We start from the raw sequence: 21,789 nt of genomic DNA on the forward strand, positions 1-21,789 counted from the left end.
AAGATCATCAAGAAATAAGACAAGACAGAACCACTTTTAGACCTTCTATCTCATTAGACTCCCTCCATGAGCCCTGATGATGACAGGATTCAGAAAGAATACTTGTATTATCTCCCCATATTAGAATACAAGCAGTTTATCCTTGTTCAGTTCATGATTGTTCTGGTTTTTCTTAACTCTTGTATTTGAACTTTAAAGTTCAAATCGTTCAAAAAGTTCAAAGGGGTTTCTCCGCAACTCTGGTTGTTTTGCCAGGAATACTTGCAAGTCCTCTATTTTATTAAAGATTCATTTTTCCCCCTTTACGATTATATTCAGTTTTGGCAGGTAACTTATTCTTGGTTGTAAGCAAATGTCCTTTGCCTTCTGGAATATTATGCTCCAAACTCTCTGCTTCTTTATAATGGTGGATAATAAATCATGTTTGATTCTGACTATGGCTCCTTAGTACCTGAATTTTTTTTATTTCTGGATGCTTACAATATTTTTTCACAATATTTCTGGAAGTTTTCACTTTGGGGTTTCTTTCAGGAAGTAACCAATGGGCTCCTTCTATTTCTACTTTGCCTTCTGGTTCTAAGAGTTCTGGGCAATTTTCTTTTAAGATTTCTTGAAATATGATTCCTACAATCTTTTTTTTCTCATGGCTTTCAGGTAATCCAATGATTTTTTTTTTGGGTGGGGGCTAGGCAATGGGGTTAAATGACTTGCCCAGGGTCACACAGCTAGTAAGTGTCAAGTTGTCTAAGGTTGGATTTGAACTCAGGTCCTCCTGACTCCAGGGCCAGTGCTCTATCCACTGCGCCACCTAGCTGCCCCTAATCCAATGATTCTTAAATTTTTTCTCTTTGATCTTTTTTCTTTAGTTTCTTATATTTTCTTCTTTTTAGTCTCTTGACTTTGTTTTAATATTTCTTCTTGTCTCAGGAAGCAACTGGCTTCTATTTGGTCCATTCTAATTTTCAGGTAGCGTTTTGCTTGGTCAAGGTTTTGTACCTCTTGTGTCAAGCTGTTAATTCCCTTCCAAATTATTTCTTATGTCTTTTCTAGCTTTTTCCTCTGGTACACATGTCTCATTTATAAAAATACATTTTTAACTTCTTAAAAATTCTTGCCTCACACAAAAAAGCAGCATAACCTTGAAAACAATGTCTGATATTCATTGTATAGTTTAAAAAAATAAAGTGTGAAATGAAAATTCATGGTTTTATATTGAATCTTCTTTTTATGTTCTGCCATATACATGGAAATGTTTTTTGGGTTTTTTTTTAAGTTCAAAATGAATAAATATTTTTTAAAAATTTAAATTCTTCCTTCAACTCTTGAAATTATGTCCAAGCTGTGTTTTGCTTTGAGACTTTGTAGATGTTTGAGTCAATCTGTTCTTCTGTGTTTGTGTCTTGAGTGTTCCTATTACCATACTACCTTTTTTTTTGGTCGGATTCTTTTTTGTTGGCTCATTTTTTCAGTCTGTTTTCTGACTTTGGACTTAATATCAGGTAGGCTCTATGCAATTCTGAAGGAAAGGTCTGGCCTGGTCCTTTTACTGCTTTCTGGAGGGCAGAGTATTATTATGTTATTCCCGGCTCTGAAGGACAGCTCACTGGTGACCTGAAAGCTTTCAGTGCTCCCAAAGTAGGCTCAGCTCTACAAGTTCCTGAGTGAGGGTCTGAGGGTCTCAGGAACCAAAGACTGCTATGGGATTCAGTTTCTATCAGCCAGCCAGCTGGAAAGCTCTGCTGGTTCAGAGTGACAGAACTGCAGACTTCCCTTTAGACTGAGATTCATGCTTTATTCTGCAGAGTTGAGATCAAGCAAGAAGCTGGAACTGAGACCCTATTCTATACCTGGGGGTCCAAGCCACAGCATTGCTCCTTGCTTCTGAACTTCTTCCTTGCTCAGCACACAGGTTAGGATCCTCAACCACCCCTCACCTCAGAATGCCACCTTGGGCACAGATCCCTGCCTGTCTGTCTCAGATTTTTGACCGAGGAACTGGGTGGTGGGCGATAAAGCTGCCAGTCAGTACCTGTTTCTATACTCTGCACAATGTTGTGTTATTCTGGTAAAGGTCTTAGAGCCTCATCTTCCCCTTGCACACAGTCCCTGGGTACTAGAATGCTACTGGCCAGATATATATTGGACACTGGGGACAGGCTCGCTTTCTTTCTTTCTCTCTCTCTCTCTCTCTCTCTCTCTCTCTCTCTCTCTCTCTCTCTCTCTCACTTTCCCTAAGATTTCCCAATCAGGAGTTGGTCTGGTACATTTTCTAAAACTTTTTGGAGGACTTGGAGGGGTTAGTTTATTGCACTTCTCCCTACTATTCTACCATCTTGACTCTGTCTCCCTCCTCATTCTTACTTGGTAATAAGCCTATATATTTTTTCTGATCACACATTTGTTTATTCGTTTGTTTGTTTTGGTGAGGCAACTGGGGTTAAGTGACTTTCCCAGAGTCACACAGCTAGTAAGTGTTATGTGTCTGAGGTGAGATTTGAACTCAGGTACTCCTGACTCCAAAGCCAGTACTCTACCCACTGCACCACCTAGCTGCCCCTTGAAGACATTTCTTTTGTTTGATGACATCTTTTATACCATTTCTCCCTCACAATCCCTTCTTTATGAAGCATAGTAGCCTACTTACACCCATCATAAACTTTCCCATTATACTTGGGTGATTTTCAATTATAATTCTTTGAAGACTGTAGCATTTCATGACTTGCAGCTAAACAACATCACTGGAAAAATATTTGTGCTAAAAACTGTCCTTTTTTCACAGAAAAGTTTGGAACCATTAAAAAATATGTGATTTCCCAAAGGCAATCCAAACTACTGTCCTACTTCCATACAATTTTGGACACCACTCCTTGTCTCTTTGCAGAGTCTATTCAAGATGCATGTACTGACAGACAAATTCTAAGTGTCCAATCTGCACAGTGGGGCAGCTAGATGGTGAAGTGGATAGATCCCCAACCCTGGAGTCAGAGGCCTCAGACACTTACTAGCTGTATGACCCTGGACAAATCACTTAACATTGATGATGATGATGATGATGATGATGATGATGATGATGGTGATGATGGTGATGATGATGGTGATGATGCTGACGATGGTGATGATGATGAAGAAAGAAGAAGGAGGAGGAGGAGGAGAAGAAGAAGGAAGAAGGAGAAGGAGAAGGAGAAGGAGAAGGAGAAGGAGAAGGAGAAGGAGAAGGAGAAGGAGAAGGAGAAGGAGAAGGAGAAGGAGAAGGAGAAGGAAGAAGGAAGAAGAAGAAGAAGAAGAAGAAGAAGAAGAAGAAGAAGAAGAAGAAGAAGAAGAAGAAGAAGAAGAAGAAGAAACATTCTTTATTATCTTCTGGAATTGAAGATGGTCATCATGAAGGTTATTCATTTTTCCATTGTTGCTGTTATACAAATTCTCCCGGTTCTGCTCACTTCACTCTGCATCAGTTCATACAAGTCTTTCCACCTTTCTCTCAACCTACCCTCTTCATCATTCCTTACAGTATAAGAGCATTCTACCATATTCATATATTCCACAATTAATGGGCACAACCTTAGTTTCCAGTTCTTTGCCATCAAAAAAGAGATCCTATAAGAGCATGTGTGTGTGTGTGTGTCTGTGTGTGTCCTTTTCCTCTTTGATCTCTTTGGGGAACACAATGTCAGTGGGAAGAGCCCATAGAGTTTACAAGTAGAAAGGCACACACACATAAGCAATACTGGTGGCTAACACACATAAATGCAAAAAAATTCAAAGCACACTCCTGATGCTATAGGGTTGCAAGGCTGCTGATATCCTTGCACTGTTCCTATTGAATTTGATGTCTCACTCTCTGCTAGATGCTGCTCGGCTATGATCACCACTACCTTCAGCTTCTGGTTTTACTGAAATCCTGACTTAGGTTATTATTAAACTCTTCTGTTACCATTTAGCCTCACAGCTGGACTCTGTAGCAGGTTTGGCTCTTTTTATTTTAAATTCACAGTCCTATTTGCTTACATCAAAGAGTGAATGGAGAATAGGAAATGGAATACTTGGATTAGCCCAGAATCAGAGGCAGGGAACCTGTGGCCTTGAGGCTATATGTGACCCTCTAGGTCCTAAATTGCAGCCCCTTGACTGAATCTGAACTTCACAGAGCAAATCCCTTTAGTAAAAGGATTTATTCTATAAAACTTGGACTTAGTCAAAAGGCTGCACCCAAGGATGTAGACAACCACATGTGGCCTTGAGGCTGCAGGTTCCCCATTCCTGGCCCAGACACTTCTGCTTCAATGAAGGGGCAGGAAGAGATAGGAGAGGGAAGAAGAGAGATAACTGTCGCTCACTGTACTCTCTGAGTTGAAAGAAAAAGTTATATTCTTCCTCTGTAGCTGACTCTCTTCTCAACTGCTACAGCTGACTCTCCTTTTAGTTGACTGGTTTTCCTTTTCATATAGGTTCAAGAAGCACAGCAGATCCTCTCAGTCAATGACTAGACAATTCCCATGTAGTATCAACTGTCATCATTCAATGAGCAAGGTCCCATACTCTTTTCAAATTGATTAAAGAACTTCACACCCCCAAAGTTGTAAAGAAGTCTGGTTCACTGGTCAAGGCCCTTTCTCAGGTTAAGGAACAAATTCACATCATTTTAGAATTATACAGAAACTCATTATCTCCTTTAGAGAATTTTATATTCTCCACCAATTTTAGCCTTCTCTGCCATATCTGTCAGCTTGCCAAGGAGGTAAAGTGTTTGCTAACACTTTCTAGACTCTTTTGATCTCCTTGTTATGGCAACTAATTTACATTAACAAAATTTATTTTGGAGTGGTTATAATTAATAGTGATGTCTGTTTCTCTGTCCATTTCCATATTTTTTTAGCATCAATAGCTATTTAAATAGGTCAGCTTGTACTCATGTTAAGTGGATAATATATCTTGTTCTCATTTTTATTCTTCATATTTTGTATTAATTTTCATCTTTGCTCTAAAAAGTCAGTGGCCTGAGTGTATATAGACAGCTGATCTGGAAACAACTTCCTACACTGGCAATGAGTTGTTTCTTACCTGTTAAATTATCAAATATTTTTTATCAGGTGGCACCTGCTATATCCAGTGCCTCCTAATTATTTTCTCAAAGTATTTATATGCACATGCATGTATACATCCATATATATATGCATATATGTGTGATGAAAGTTATTGATAAAATACATGGACCAGAATATCACCAAGAATAGAGCCCTCTAGAATGCTGCTAAAAACTCTCTATGGATTGACATCAGCCCATTAATCAAATAATATATAGGAATGTTATAGCAGGAGGAACCTTACATAATGTAATTACATCATGTAATTTGAACTTCTTATTTTACAGATGAATATCTAGGCAAAGCCGTTTAGCTAACTACAATTCTACCAAACAGTATCAACATTATCCTCTAAGGGTAGATGTCCCTCAGAGTCTGCCCCTGGGGCCCCTTCTCTTCTCCCTCTATATTACTTCATCTGATGATCTCATTAGCTCCCAAGGATTTACTTACCATCTCTATGCTGGTGATTCTCAAATCTATCCATCCTGCCCCAAACTCCAATCTCACAACTCTAATTGTCTTTCAAATACCTTTTACTGGATGTCCAATTAGACACCTTAAACTTGCTATGTCCAAAACAGAAATCATTATTTTTCCTCCTAATACCCCCTGCCCACTTCTTACCTTCCCTTTTACCATCCTCCAAATTCCTCCAGGATCTCAACCTAGGAATCATCCTGGACTCCTCTCTCTCATGACCTATACCCAACCTGTTGCCAAAGTTTGTCAATTTCACCTTGGCAACATCTCTCAAATACACCCCCTTCCCTCCTCTGACACTGCCACCACTCTAGTACAGGCCCTTATCACATCTCACCTGGACTACAGCAATCACCTGCTGGTGGGTTTGCCTGCCTCAAGTCTCTCCTGCTCCAATCCACCCTCCATCCAGCTACTAAAGTAATTTTCCTAAAGCACAGGTCTAACTATGTTACTTCTCCCACTCAATAAACTCTAACGTTTCCCTATTGCCTCCAGGATCAAATACAAAATGTTCTGTTTGGTATTCAAAGTCCTTCATAACCTAGCCCCCTCCTACCACTTCAATCTTATTACACCTTATTCCCCACCATCTATTCTTTGATCCAGTGACATTGGTCTTCTGGCTATTCCACAAACAAGATACTCCATATGTTAGGTCCAATCATTTTTTCAGGCTGTCCTCCATGCCTGGAATGTTCTCCCTCAACTCTGACTACTGACCTCTCTGGCTTCCTTTAAGTCCCAACTAGAATCCCACCTTTACAACAAGCCTTCCCCAACCCCTTTTAATTCTAGTGCCTTCCTTCTGTTAATTATTTCCTAATTGTGCTATATATAAATTGCTTGTACATACTTGTTTGCGTACTGTCTCCTCCATTAGACTATGAGCTTCTTGAGGGGCAGGGACTGCCTTTTGCCTCTTTTTGTATCTTCAGTGCTTAGCACAGTGCCTGGCACATACTAGTACTTAGTAAATGTTTACTGATTGATTGATTTTGCCCACAAGAAACTACTAGATGTCAACATGGGAGACATTTTAGGATTAGCTGTCTATGCACAGTCAGAACAATAGCTGATTAGAGCAAAGGTCAATATTAATACCAAATTAAAAGAAAGGAAAAGCATCATGTGTAATTACAACAGTTCCAACATGACTTATTTGAATAAACTATAGATTCTGACACATGGAAAATAAAAGTGAAGACTCTGACTAACCCTAACCCTAACTGCACTTAGAGAAGTTTAAGTTATTTCAAACCCTAGTAACAATAAGGCCAAAATGGCTTTCAGAAAAACCTGGAAAGACTTACATGAATTGATGAAGAGTGAAGTGAGCAGAACCAGGAGAACACTGTACACAATAGCAACAGTGTACGATGATCAACTGTGAATGACTTATTCTCAGCAATATATCGATCCAAGACAATTCCAAAGGACTCATGATGAAAAATGCTATCTACCTCCAGAGAAAGAACTGATGTAGTTTGAATGCAGATTGAAGCATATTGTTTTTCACTTTCTGTAACTTTTTGGTATTTTTTTCCCTTTGGGTCTGTGTCTTCTTTCATAACACGACTAATATGGTAATGTGTTTTGCATGACTGAACATGGATAATCTATAACAAATTGTTTACTATCTCAGGGAGGGGACTTGTAAGGAGAGAGAGAGAAAATTTGGAACTTAAAATTTTAAAAAATGTTAAAAATTGTCTTTACATGTAACTGGGGAAAAAATAAAATAGTACTTTAAAATAAACCAGTAAGACCAAAACACTACAGAAATTATCCAGGACACACTTTATCTCCTTGACAAATGGAGAGACATGAAGGCAAAGGCAATGCTGGTTTTTTATATAAGCTCATTTTCGAAATAATGTAAAGATATATGATGGGATGTTACAAATTATATTGCCTCACAAAATACCAAAAAAGCAATGGAGAGAAAAATGAACTTGCACAAAGCTTGATGTGAGACAACTAAAATAAGCAAATTATTAAAAGTATTTTTATACGAAACTCTTACTTCTCCTACCTGTCTGATAGCTCCTCCTCATTCTCCATTAGAGGATCGCCATCCATGTCCTATTCCTCATTTGCGGATGTACCCCCGAGCTCTGTCCTGAGCTTACTCTCTCTTTCTCATTATATAATCTCATTAATCATATGTAGATGACTCCAAATCCACACATATCCAACCCTCATCTTTCTCCAGAATTCCAGTCTTTCTTCACCAAAAGCCTGCTACATAATCTCCACCTGGCCGTCACAGGCACTGCAAACTCAACTCGTTATCTTTTCCTCTAAACTCAATCCCTTCTCTTAACTTTTCTATCTCTATTGAGGCTACCACCATCCTTTCAGTTACTAAGGTTCACGATGTTAGATTCACTCTAAACTCTTTACTCTCTCTTACTTTCCATATCTAATCAACTGCCAACAGATTTCTCCTCCACAATACCTCTTATAGCTGTGCTCTTTTCTCCATTTACATGGTGACACCCAAGTTTAGGCCCCCATTACCTCTTGCTTGGACTACTGCAACAGCCTCCTAATTGGTATTCTTGTTTGTATTCTCTCCTCTCTACAATTAATCTTTCACACAGCTGCAAAACTGCGATTTCTAGAGCGTAGTTCTGACCATGGCACTCTCCTCATGAAACTTCATTGGTCCCTTACTGCTTCCAGAATAAAATACACACTCTTCTGGCATTTAAAGCTCTTCCTAGCCTGGCTCCAGTCTATCCTTCCAGACAGATTTCACCTAAGTCCCTCTCATGTATTCTACATTCCATCCAAATTGGTCTACTTGCTGCTACCCATATATAACATTCTGTCTCCTTCCTTCCTACCTTTGTATAGACTCTCCTTTATGCCTGGAATGTTTTTTCTTCTCACCTTTGCCTCCTGGAATCTCTCTTCAAGGCTCTGCTCAAGAGCCACTTTTAGTAAGAGGACAATTAGTGCTTCTCTCATAAATTACCTTATATTTATTTTGTATTTACTTATCCATGAAATAGTGTTTCCCTCAACTAGGATGTAAACTCTTTAAAGGCAGGGACTCTCCTCTGTGTCTCTGTATTCTTGGTGCCTGAACCATGGTAAACACTTAATAAATGGTTATTGAATTGAATTGCATATAGTTTCACAAAACAAATCTGTTTTTCAAGTAACAAGGCTTTCATATAGATGATAATACAGTAAACCTACAATCTCCATCTGAGACCTATATGACAGGACATATATAGAAAATGTACCTGGGAAAGCCTTGGTTGGTCTCAGTTTGAGAGGCTAAATATGAGTAAGTATAAATAAGCAGAACAGCTCTGATCAAATAAGTGTCTTAAATTTTTACTGGAAGGAAAGAAGAGTTCTTTTTTAAAAAGTAAGCAATTGGTGGGAAAAAAAATCTACACAAAAATACAAATTATGTTCAAAATAACACACATTTAAACTTCCTTAATGGAAGTATACTTAAATAATCCACTTTCATCATTGCTTGCTATTCCTCCACATTGTCCTGTTAGGACAGTGGGCCATAAAATGTTGAGATAACTGGCTTCCATTAGCAAGCACGTGATTGGCAGGATGATAAAGTCTTTTCATTCACAGGTCAGCTTTTTTTTTTTAAAGGGCAGTCCTGCTGATCCATCTTTTAGCTACAGTCTCTCATTGAGTCCCAATTCTCTTGCCTTTAAGCTTTGATATGGTTCTAACTTTTCTCTTGTATCAGCCCCTACTTGTCAACAACTCCTCTATTCGGAACAGCAAATATCAGAAGTTTGACCTCAGGGCAAAGTCCGGGTGGGCAGGTAAAACTTGACCACTGGACCTACTTCCTTATCTTTCATACCCCACAATTCATGAGGCAGTATCAAATTCAAACGAAAAAACAGAAGCATGACCTCCCTCCCATAAGAACCACGAGAAGAGCCTCTTTTGCTCTCCCAAGTATACTTGAAAAGAACTGTCGGCTATCCTATTAACACAGAAATATATCACAGATTAGAAAGTGGGGGCAGGGGGAGGACACAAAAATCCAACTAAAAGGTAAATACAGGTGTTAGAATCCTTTTTAGTACTGGTGGTTTACAACTTCAACTTAAGGCATTAAAAAAATAAATTATGCATTGTTTGTATAAAGATAAGGGGCCTACACTATCAGTATAAAATCTCAATTTCTTATTTAATACAACAGCACTCATAATAAATATAGCAGGGAATATCGGTATAAGTGAAACTGCATCGTCTATAAGGACATTTAAATCCTCCATATATTTCAACTTTTTACCACTTTAAACATTTAGTATCTCACCATTTAATTTTTCATAAGTGGATTTTACAATAAAACAGGTAAAGGTAAAATACTTTTTCAATATTTTTTTCTTTTGGTGACATTTTAGATCTAGGATTCTATTTTTTTTTTTAAAGTTAGGCCACGGTGGTCCAATTGCTAAAAACAAAAAGTTGCCTGTTCTCATTTTTTAATACAAATATTGAGGGACTACAATTAAATTTCATCATTAACTATTAGGGGAAATGATCTTAAGCCTTTGTCAAAACTAGAGAAATTAAAATGCAGTTATTCCATAACTAGAGAAATGAAAATGCAGTTATTCCATACCATTAATTTCTATTGCATATTTATCATATCTGATCATGTTTCACACTTTAATAGCCATTTGTATGCAAACCACATGTAAAAATCATACATATAAAATAACTTGTGACCTTTTCATTTGTCATGAATATATTTAATATTTTGTGAATTAATCACTTATCTGGACAATTAAAATCAAGAAAGGTAATAGTCAAAAACACTATTCACTAAAGATTTATTAAAATATTAGAGATGTAAAAAAGTCTTTGGTCTTTGGTCCCATGTGGCTAAATATATATATATATATATATAATATATACATATATATATATATATGTATATATATATATATATATATATGTATATATATATATATACACCTGAACAGATGATGAAGCCAAAATGACACAAAGTTAATAATGATAACATGATAATATGGGTGTGAGCTATCATAATAGATTACATGTTGTCTAATGATAGAAAGTACAACTTGTTTTAGCAAAAAAAAGAAGGACTTGGATTTTAGTACTGAGTCAGAATAATCACTAAATAATTCAAATTTAAAATACAGGCATCAGAACTTCTTTATTTTTAAGCAACTTTAGCTACATCCATAATCCTCTTTTCTGACCCCTTAAGAAAATTCTATACTATGTTATTTATATAGTACATAGTTGACACAATAAAAACACAACTGAGGAAATGTTTCATAGTCAATTTCAAATTTCCAGCATGCAGATTATTTGTGCACATTGGAAGCCATTCTTAACTACTTTGCATATTTCTGTTGGGATGTAATATAGTCACATTCTTTGAAACAAGGAAATATAGGGAGGAGGGCTGGGCTGTGGCTTCAATCCAGTTAGGAAAGCTAAGGGAGAATGTACTCCATAAGTGTTATTCCCTTTTTTAAAATTTATTTTTGATTTTTTTTCAATTAACAAGTAATAATTTTATCTCCATTCTATTTCCTCCTCCTCTTTCCCTACCCCACTGAATAAAAAGAAAGGTAAGAAAATTTTCCTAACAAATATGAAGTTAAGCAAGGCAAATTCCCTCTGGCCATGTCCAAAAAGTATGTGTCTCATTCTACATCTTGAATCCATCATCTGTCTGTTAATTAAGATTTATGTAGCATGCTTCATCTCTGGTCCTCTGGAATTGTGGTTTATCATTACATCAATCAGAGTTCTCAAGTCTTCATAGTTGTTTTCTTTATAATGCTGTTGTTATTTCTGGTTGTTATTTGTTATTTCCTGGTTCTGTTCACTTGATGCTGCACTAGTTCACACAAAATTTCTCAGTTCTCACTAAAACTGTCCATTTCATAATTTCTTATGGTGCAATAAAATAATATTTCATTATTCATATGTCGTAATTTGTTTAGCCATTCTCCAAAAGAAAGGTATTATTATTAGTTTCTAGTGTTTTGCTACTACAAAGAGCTCTGTAAATATTTTTGTACATCCTCTTTCTTTGAACTCTTTAGGTTTAAGCTTAGTAGTGGAATTACTAGGCCAAAGGGTATGCAGAGTTTAGTGAATTTTGGGGGCATAATTCCAAATTGCTTTCCAGGATAGCTGAACCAATTCACAGCTCCACGAACAGTGTAACATTGTGCCTATTTTCCCACAGCCCTTCTAACAACTGTCATTTTCCTTTTTTATCACATTTATAATAGGTGTCAGGTTGTTTTAATTTAAATTTCTCTATTAGTGACTTTTTTCATATGGTAATGGTATTTCCTTCTGTCCAGGATGAGATCCTATTCTCCACTTAGGAAAACTGCTCTATGAGGAACACTCTTCTGACCAGCTGTAATGGGGTTACATCTTCACCCCCTCCATTGTTTCTTTGACTAGAATTAGGTGACAAAATAAGCAAAGCAGATTATCTATGAATTTTCACTATAGGCTAATATGCAAGGTCATTGTCATCGGTAATTGAGTAGACCAGTGTGTCATCCTCAAACAGAAACAAGGACTACTAAACTGTACATAAGGAAGCCTGTGGCTACATAGCAAATTAGGAAACCATATATTAACATTATCTATGTTTTATTGTATTTTTATTTATTTTGTCTCAATTACATTTTAATCTGGTTTTGGATTGCATTTTGGAGTGTGGAGGGCCACATGTGGCCCCAGGGTATCTGTTTGATACATATAAAGCTGACTATATATAGAAATAAACTTTACGTATTTTATTTTACTCAACTAGATCTGTGATCTCATCAATCTGAAAGTTTCTTCCAGTGATCAAAGATCACAACTCATCTATGCCTGCCCTTCTTGTACCACTATTATCCATGTCCTCCTATAAATTCATCAAAGAAGGTCCACCCAACATCTTGGTGGTCTTTTTTGCTTTCTCTCATCATTGAAAGGGTACTAACGAAGCAGTTTGGTTGTTCATCTGTCATACAATGCTCTCACCAGTCCATTTTTTCTTCCTATCATAATTTCCTTCATGACATCTTGTATTTTTACAATTCTTCAAATTTCCCCAGTGGTTATGTTGAAGCTTCCTCACACCTACCATGCAATCTCTCCATTGTCCGCTGTGTGATAATTATTTTTTGTTCTTTGGATACTATTATATTCTATATCTCACTGACTTACAACACTAATAAAATGTTAGTATTAAAAAAGATGGACCTTTATTTCCATGAGAGTACTGGGATAATTAGAGTCTTCTGAAAGCAATCTAGCCTACTTTCCCCTTCATGTTCAGCTCAAGGCCCAAGTCACTGTCCATCTATACCATCTGACTCATATATACATACTGATGGACAAACTCTGTAAGTTGTCCATCCAAATGCACGTCATAATCTGAACAATAAATATTTATCCATTTGGACTTTCCAGTTTGGGTGGTCAAGTCAACCCCTTCTGAGTAACAGATCTCCTCCAGGAAGTTCCTCGAAGTTTCAAATCAACCAGCACAACTTACTGCTTCTTCTATATTCCTCCACCCATGGAAGCAGCTCAATGCTGATCGTGTAGTAGGATTTAATACTACTTATACTAAAATCTTAATGGTTTGGAGGCTGATCCTAAATCAATTATTCTTGCCCTCCTTAAAACTTGTTTACTTTCATGTTAACTTAAGCATCTACCTTCTTAAGCTAGGTGTATAACTGGTTTTCTCTACCAGTAAGCTGTCAAACTACTGTTCATATTTTTGTACGTGTTGAAACATCCATGGATGAAAATCCATCATGATGGGATATTAACAGGATGGAGGTACAGAGAAAGTGACATCTACTATGTAACTCAGTAACAAAGTCTCTAAGAAAACACACTTCTTTTCAAATGTATAATGTGCACATAGTAAATGTATATTATAGGAACATTAAGAAGTGAAAAAGGAGGGAAGACAAGAAAGGTATATAATTGCATCTTACTTGTCTGAGGTCAATGAACGCTAACTGCAGGGTATCCCCTTGGAATCCTGGCACAGGCTCAGAGCTAGCAAATACTGAGGGGAAAAAAGAACAACATTAACAACATGACTAAAGTATTTGAAGATTTAACAGCTGAATTAACTTCTACTCTTCATAAATAGTGCTATAATGTATTCTAATTTTTATACTTAACAATTTCATATGAAGGTTAACAATTTATAACCAATAATGTCCACCTTTTAGAATATTTTCCACACCCATTATCACAAACATTCTAATAACTTTGAACTTCTGATCTGCTATAATTCTTTTTACAATATAGTTAGAAGAGTTATATGACAAAGTACAAAAGAAATAATAACTTCAATCATATTAAGTTTTTTTTTTAAATTTTGGCCTCAGGTGAATGATTATAGAAGCATTTTTAAATGGTACCAATTCCATGGCTGTCAACATTTTTAAAAAATCTGCTTTTGTTACAGCATCCGTTCTATAAAAAAAAAAATCCCACCTTTAGTCAAATAGCAATAAAAGACAGACACAAGTGTATTTCTGCTTTATATGCAGACAACAGGTGGAATGTTTTAAGCAGCAAAATCAGAAAGTAGGAATGTCTGCTCGTGTCTTTTAATAAATTTTCTCATAAAAGCACGCTGGCTTTACTTTAGAGATTAAAGATTTCAAATCAGGTAACAAACTTGTTTCCAAAAATATCTTTAAAGAATTGATTACTATAGCACCAAAAGTTTTAACACTGAGATAACTGCTGCTTTATTTAATTTTATTAAAATTTTAGATGGTTTTAAAAAAAACAAAGGCCTCAAATTTTACAAATATAAGAATATACTCATAAACAACCTGGGAGTTGTTACTGGATCTAATATTGTCCACCTAGGCCTGTAACCAATCTCTGAATGTGCTATTAAGGAATTTTTAAGAATAGGAAGCAGCACAGGAAATTTTTGTGAGATATCAACTTCAAAAGCCAAAGATGTGCTCTACAACAAACTAGCTTAGCTTACAATTCATTGGTGATTTGTCTTCTATGAAATTACTTGAATCTTTTTTGAGATTATTTATATTTTCAACCAGTTTCATCTCTTGGGATTGTGTTCTTAGGGAGTGGTGTTGGCCTGGAGCATTTCCTACAGAGCCCAACATGTGTTCCAACCCACCCAGTGATTTGGCTCCCTGTTAAAGGACACATGCAATCAGCATCTCGTGATGGGTCCCTTGGTCCCTGTGACCAATAATTTCAGTCAAAGATTATTAGTGACTGAGGCAGGAAGAGCTGCTGGCTATAAGGAATATAGAAAGGTTCTACCCATCTCTATTTGGAGAATGTGGTTTGGGACCCTGCCAGGTCTCCCTTGCACTGCCAGGAAGGGGCAGAGGGCATTTCTCTCCCCTCTCCCCCAGCAGCAAAGGAAGAGAAACACACAGTAGTAAAAACATGTGTTGCCTAAATGAGCCAAACTGGGCCTGAAGACTCTAGGGCTGCCTCTTGTACTTTGTGTTTCCTTTTCCAAGCACAAGTCTTTCACCAGCAACCACTGATACTGAAAGATGGCTCCTTCTAGCCTTCACAGCTACCTCATGAATTTGAGAGATCCTCCCTTCTGAGTGGGTGCCAGATGACCAGGAAGAGGTGGTTCCTATAACTATATCATTTTTCAGGAGGAGAAAATGACCAACAACAGGTTCGTTCTGAATCTGAAGGGAATAAAGAGCCATGCCTAATTGGACAGAAGGTCTGGACTTCGTGAGTTGCTGCAATAGTATAGATACAAATTAGATGTAAAATATCTGCTCAGCAGCTCTAAAAAGTTACAGGATATAATTGACATGACAGATAATTATTTCAAATGATAATTATGACAGATTATTACTGTAAGTATTTGTTAAGATACAATGAATCTTTTGTATTTTAAGAACTTTTGGGGAGGGGAGAGAAAAAAATTGGTATCCTATAACTGGTATCTATTATATACACTAAATATCTTTTCTAGAAGGGACTCTGAGAAAACCTAGACATGAGCTATATATAAGCATAGTTTCAGAGATTCCCCCCTTCTCCTCCCCCCACCCACCCACCTGAGTTCTATTCCATAGAAGAGCTATAACCAGACAGAGCATGAGAAAAGCCTCATCCCCTCTCTTCGGATCAGTTTCCCTCATGACTGAACCTGGTCTGAAACCACATAGCAACCATGGTGACACGAAACAGTGTAACAATCTACAGCAACAAAATAAAAACCCAAGTCCAGTAACACCTTACTTTTTCAACATATAAAAGAATGCAGTGATCAACATGAGTGAATTTCACAAATAACTGAGGTTTAATTTTTATGAGTAAATTTTTAATTGTTTGTTAGAAATCTTTCTAAACTGAATTACACTTATTTTTATAATTTTTCTAGCTACTCACTCTCTTTCAGATCATAAGCTATCACTTCTTGCTTCTGACAGTATATCAGCACTCCCCTTCCTCCTCTTCCACTTTGGCAATGGAGAGGCATAATGATGGGTGTAAGCAGGCTGCAACATACAACCAATGAGGAAGTTGGAAAAAGGGGGTAAAGGGGGATAAAAGATGTCATCAAGAAATTATCTGATAGAGAAGAAGGGGTGCTTAGGTAGAAAGAATAAGGAATGATCTCATTCCTTTCCAGGCTTCACTGCACTCCAAAATTTCTCTATCATGCCTCAGAAAGCTCTTCAATTCTGGAAGCTCACTCCAGCCAGAAAATTCACACACTAGAAGTACCTTCTGCCCTTGTGTCCTCTTCCTCTGATTAGATGGCTCTTCCCAGAACCTTTATTTAAGGAGGGTACCCAGACCAGGCATATCTCATTATTCTCCAGTCTGTACTGTACTTTGAGCTCTCTCTGCTATGCCTCTCCACCTCCATATACACACCAGGTACCTTCATCCCTCTTCCCTTTCCCTCTACCCTTTCAGCTTCCTTTTAGGCGTTGTCACCCTCTCACCTCCATTAGAATGCAATGCTATTTGGGAGCAAGAATGCTCTTTTGGTTTGCATTTGTATTCCCATTGTTTAGCACAGTATCTAACACATTTAAAATTAAGTACTTAATAAATGCTTGCTGACTGAATGATTAAAGGACAAGTGAACTACCAGTATGTTCTACAGATACTCCCACAATGTCAGGAAAAATGGGAGGCTGACCTCCTCTGTTGAATTTATGAGTTGACATCAATAAGAGTTACAAATGATGGGAAGGAACAGATGGAGTGTGATCTGCACTACTGGAACAATCTTTCAAATTGATGAGATCAAGGACACATTTGAATACCTGAATACTTCTATGTACATTGTCTTCTTTATTAAGGAGGTTTATGGGTGATGTAGATTTGTGTTATGGGGCTTCTCAAACTCTACATAGCTTAATATTTCAGCAAGTCTTAATTTGGGCCTGCTAAGATCTTGCTAATTACAAGTTCTGAATTTCAATCTCAGCTTTGCCACATATAATAATGAGCATTAGCAACAAGATAAAATAAAATTGCCTTAGCCCAGCATTTAAGGCCCCCTCCACAATCCAGTTCCAAGTTGCCTCTCCAGCTTTATTTCACATAGCTTCCTTACTAGTTGCCATCAAGACGCTCTCTGGAAGGGACCTTAGGACAACAGGTATAACTCCATCATTTAACAGGTAAGAAGACTGAGGCCCTGAGATATGAGGTAACCTGACAGAAATAATATCTAAAACTCAAAGCAGTAAGTTAGATGAGCTTTGTGATCAGACTCATCACATATCATCAGGATTTCCGTTTCTTCATCTGCAGAGTGGGGAGTCTGGATTATAGGATGTCTAAGTTCACTTCTAGCTTTAAATCCTGTCATCCCTTGAAGACCAACTGCCTTCCCACTATTGGGCTCCCCTAAATACTCGAGTGGAGGTATTGGTATAATCAGTCTCAACTACATTAAACTGCTTCCCACTGCCACAGTAGCATCTAAGCATCGTACAAAGTTTTGTGTCCTTTTCCATCTCATCACCTTCAAATGCCCCACTTTCTACTACACTGACAGCTATAATCTTAACTCTATACTTCCTGGCTCTTCTGCCTAGGATTCTGATCATACGTTCCAATTTTCTAGCCTGGACTTCTTGGTCCCTACTGTCTGACTTTCCTGGAGTCTAGACTTCTTCTCTGCCTGGGCTCCAAGCCCCTGTCTCCAAGACCTCTTTGCCCTGGCTGATCTTCCTGGACTTAATTTATACTAATACCTATGTAGTCAAATAATGAGTTCTATCCCTCCAACTGTTAGCTATCTCAATTCTGTTGCTATCCAAGTATACAAATAGTATATTTCCTTTTTAGCTTTTAGGTTGCCTCTTTAGGATTAATTTAATGCAGGCTTATGGTACAAAAACACTTACTAAAACAGCAGTAGAAATTAACAGTATTTTTAAAAAAACAACTAAGCACCTTAAGATACTCTCCCATTAGAGAAAATAAATTATTTAAATGATTTTGTATAATTTTTTGATAGCCAATGTACTGGGATTCTTTTGTGCCATGAAGTTAGGAAAATTAAAATTAATTACATGTACATTAAAACCCTGAGAGTTAATGCTCTAATTTGTTCATTATAAAATGTGTGTATATATGTATGTATGAATATATGTATGTATGTATGTGTGTATACACACATGTACATATATACACACACGTGTGTGTTTGTGTGTGTGTGTGTGTAGTCATATTTCTACCAAATAACTTGATATAAACTTGTAGGAAAGTCTCTAGTGCAGGGACAGAGGGATTTCTCATTGGCTTTCTGCTGGTCAAGCCAATTTTTCACTTTAGTGAAAGAAATTAAGCACCTTGTGATATTATTGAATTCTCCTAGCCATAGGACTTCAAACAAATATTATTTGGGAGGTTGAGGATGTTCTACAAGGATTTCCTCTATAAATACCAGTTGGAGTGGATGGCCTCTGAGATCTCTTCGAACTCTGACATTCTGTGATCCTTTGAATACATGTATAAGTTCTTTGTATACATTTAGGGATGTAAATTCCCAGCAAGAAAGGTTCTGTGGCAAACTTCAACAGCAATAATAAAGAGATCTGTTCCTTGCCATTTGAACCTAAAAGAAAGGCAGTTTCTACCTTGAAGTAACAAATCCAATATTCAAGTAATGATCATCCGCCAATAACCTAAAGGATGCAACAATTTATGTGAGCACCACCAACAGACCACTGAAAATTAGTAGGCATGGAAAATGGCTTAACAAAGGTCTATATGAGATGATTCTTGAATAAACAAGTCTTCAAGTTGAGCTGATGAGGCAGCTTCTAAGGAACATGAAGGAATTAGATGCTCAATAGTTATAGAGTAGAAATGATCTTAATTGTTTGTGAGCTGGACAATTCGCTGAAAGAAAAAAAATTAAGGAAGAGTGAAGCAAAGATAGCTCCTGATTAAAGAGAAAAAAATAAAAGTATATCTAAGGGAACAATAATTCCCTCTAAAAATCTAGAATTTTTCCTTTTTTTCTAGGCCATTTATCTTTATCAGGGGGTAGAGACTCCTTTTCTTTCTTCCTTTCTCTTTTCATAAAAGAAAACTTTCTTTTTACTTTTTTCTTGAAAGAAATGAGCAGGTTCATAAGCAAATAGGGCCACTCTTACCCTACTTAGAAATATATGGTTCTAATTTCTTTATTCTTTAAAAGTCACTCTCCAATACAGGATTTATTATCTCAAAATTTGCCTCACACAAGTATTTATAATCCCCCTTGTGCCCCACTGATTTTCAATTTCTCACCAGTGGTGCCTGACTAAATTGCTGAGTACTTGAGTTTATGATAAGGTGGAATTTGCCAACCAGGAGTTTTCATCAATTTAAACAATTCCCTATTGAGGTGGTCCTATAAAACACCATCTAAAAATTGTTCACTTGTATGCATGTCCACAGGCACGCATTTTACATATATTTCATGCTAATACAAAGTAACATCTAATATTGGGATCTAGGTTCCTGATCTAATGCTGACACTTATCAGCTGTGACTCTGGCCATGTCAGGTAAAACTTCTCTGAGCCAGTTTCCTCATCTGTAAAATGGATACTTTCTTATGGTGCTTTGCCCAAGAATTGCAGGAAGGAAGAAAAAAGATTCAGAATATAAGAAAAGATTCAGTCATAGCAGAATGTTTAATAGGAAAAAAGAAAAAAGAACTAGTTCTACAGATTAAGTTCATTCAGAATGAAATGTTGGGGGAAACTACATGACATTATTGAAAAGGCTGGACTACCTAGAGTAAGTATGCTTAATCTGGGGTCTGTGAACTTTTTTTTTAATTTTTCTGATAATTTTATTTCAATATAATTGGTTTCATTTGTAATAATATGTATATACACATGCATACACGCAAACACATACATATATGTATATATATATATTTTTTTCATTATTTATTTCATTCATTCCAAGGAGTCCTTAGGCCTCATAGACATAATACAAAAAAACCCTCCTGATTTAGAGAAAGTAAAATATGAAAGGTAGGAAGATGGATTGTCATTTATTTTTTACTTTCCCACTTCTACACCCCTCTCTGGCATCCCCTAGCTCTGTGGCTGATCTTATTTCCTCCCCTGAGGAGCAAGGCAGCAGGCTTCCGAGAAGCTACGACTGTTGGAAGTTTATTTAGAGCCATGTATCCCTCTTGGCCTCTCCTATTAAGTTTCTGAATTGTGCTTAGATTATTTCACCTAATTAAAAAATAAGCTCCTGGAAATGAAATGGATTTAACTAATATTCAGAATAAGGTACTTACATTCACATTGTATAACATCTAAGTTAAATTGCTGAACAGCTCCCATGCTTATCTGTTTTAACTCATTGTCCAATAACATCTGCATTAAGGATGTTGACAGATGCTGGCAGGCTGACATACAAGCTGTCTGGGCAACTTTTCCCTAATAAAGAGAAAACCACATACACAAACACATCATAAAATATCAGTTAGACCTCATCAAACCTTTAGATTAGTTTTCTATTTATAATTATTAGTCCTTTAAATTTCAGAATACTCAATGCATTTGCCCTAGGACTAGGAATTAAACAGTGCTTCCATTTACTTTTATTTCTTAAATAATAACATTAAAGTTGTAATGGCACAAAGAAAAACTAAAAATACATGTTCAATAATCATCAGTCATTATTTTTATCACCTAAAAAATAATAAACATTTTATAAGAATAAAAATTAAGATATAAGTATACTTTACTGATCTATGATCACAGCAATTTTGCCAAAAATAGGATATGGCATCCTTTATGCAATTAAAGTAAAAAAAAAAATGAAATTCATGAATTATACAAGTTAACTGCATGAAGTCACAAAATAACAATGATTTCAATCTGAAAAAGGACCATGGCTGAGTATATTAATTTCTTACAAAAATGATCATTTATAACAGTTTTTATGAACATTTTTAAATGTATCACCTGTCAACAGAATTTGTTTTTCATAAGCCATCTGTTAGTTTTAGAGATCAATAGAACTTATAAAATTAATCAATAGAACCTACAAAAAAACTTACAAATTACTAACATTAACTTTCTAAATTAGAATTTAGACATGTACAATCAAGAAAAACACAAAAACTGTATCTTTCTTACAACTTGTACAAACTGTTAAAATATTTTCTTCTATAACATTATCAAAACTTTTTCTATAAAGATAACTTAAGTCTGTGTTTACATTTCATAGCCATCTCCAATCATAACACTATAATGATTTTAAGCATAAATTTTACTTCTCAAAGTTGCTGAATGTTGAAAATTTAAAACTTAGTGATTACTTTAAGTAAAATGTTACAATATAATTGTTAGTGTGTTACAAATGAAATATTAACATATTATTAAGTGAAGTAAGAGACAAGTATGTGCTACAGTATACAGTTTATAAACCACTGCTTTTCCAATGTGGTATGCAAAACCCCATTATTTAGTCAGAAATTTGTACTTTGGAGAGCATAAAAAGCTGCATTTTTGTTTTACTCAAATCAACATGTTACAGTAAAAATCCTTATTTAATTATGTTTTTCCTATATACAACAGTAAAAGACCAATAAAGCAACAGGAGCCTAAAAAATATGTTCTAAATGAAAAAAAAAGATATCAAACACAAAAGCTAGATGGTGCAAAAAAACTTCATAATAATTGTTAGAAGTACAA

The 21,789-nt window shown here is 36.2% G+C and overlaps 1 protein-coding gene across 1 annotated transcript in view; it reads right to left on the reverse strand.

The window, feature by feature from the left end:
* Window positions 1-21,789, reverse strand: part of EXOC6 (exocyst complex component 6) — a 210,049-nt gene that overhangs the window by 39,197 nt on the left and 149,063 nt on the right. The window contains 2 exon segments of the mRNA XM_020964121.2: window positions 13,571-13,644; window positions 20,385-20,526. Of these exon segments, the coding sequence (XP_020819780.1) occupies window positions 13,571-13,644; window positions 20,385-20,526 (216 nt within the window).

This window comes from Phascolarctos cinereus, unplaced genomic scaffold, assembly GCF_003287225.1.
Source record: "Phascolarctos cinereus isolate Bilbo 61053 unplaced genomic scaffold, phaCin_HiC Scaffold_3;HRSCAF=262, whole genome shotgun sequence".
Classification (NCBI taxonomy): domain Eukaryota; kingdom Metazoa; phylum Chordata; class Mammalia; order Diprotodontia; family Phascolarctidae; genus Phascolarctos; species Phascolarctos cinereus.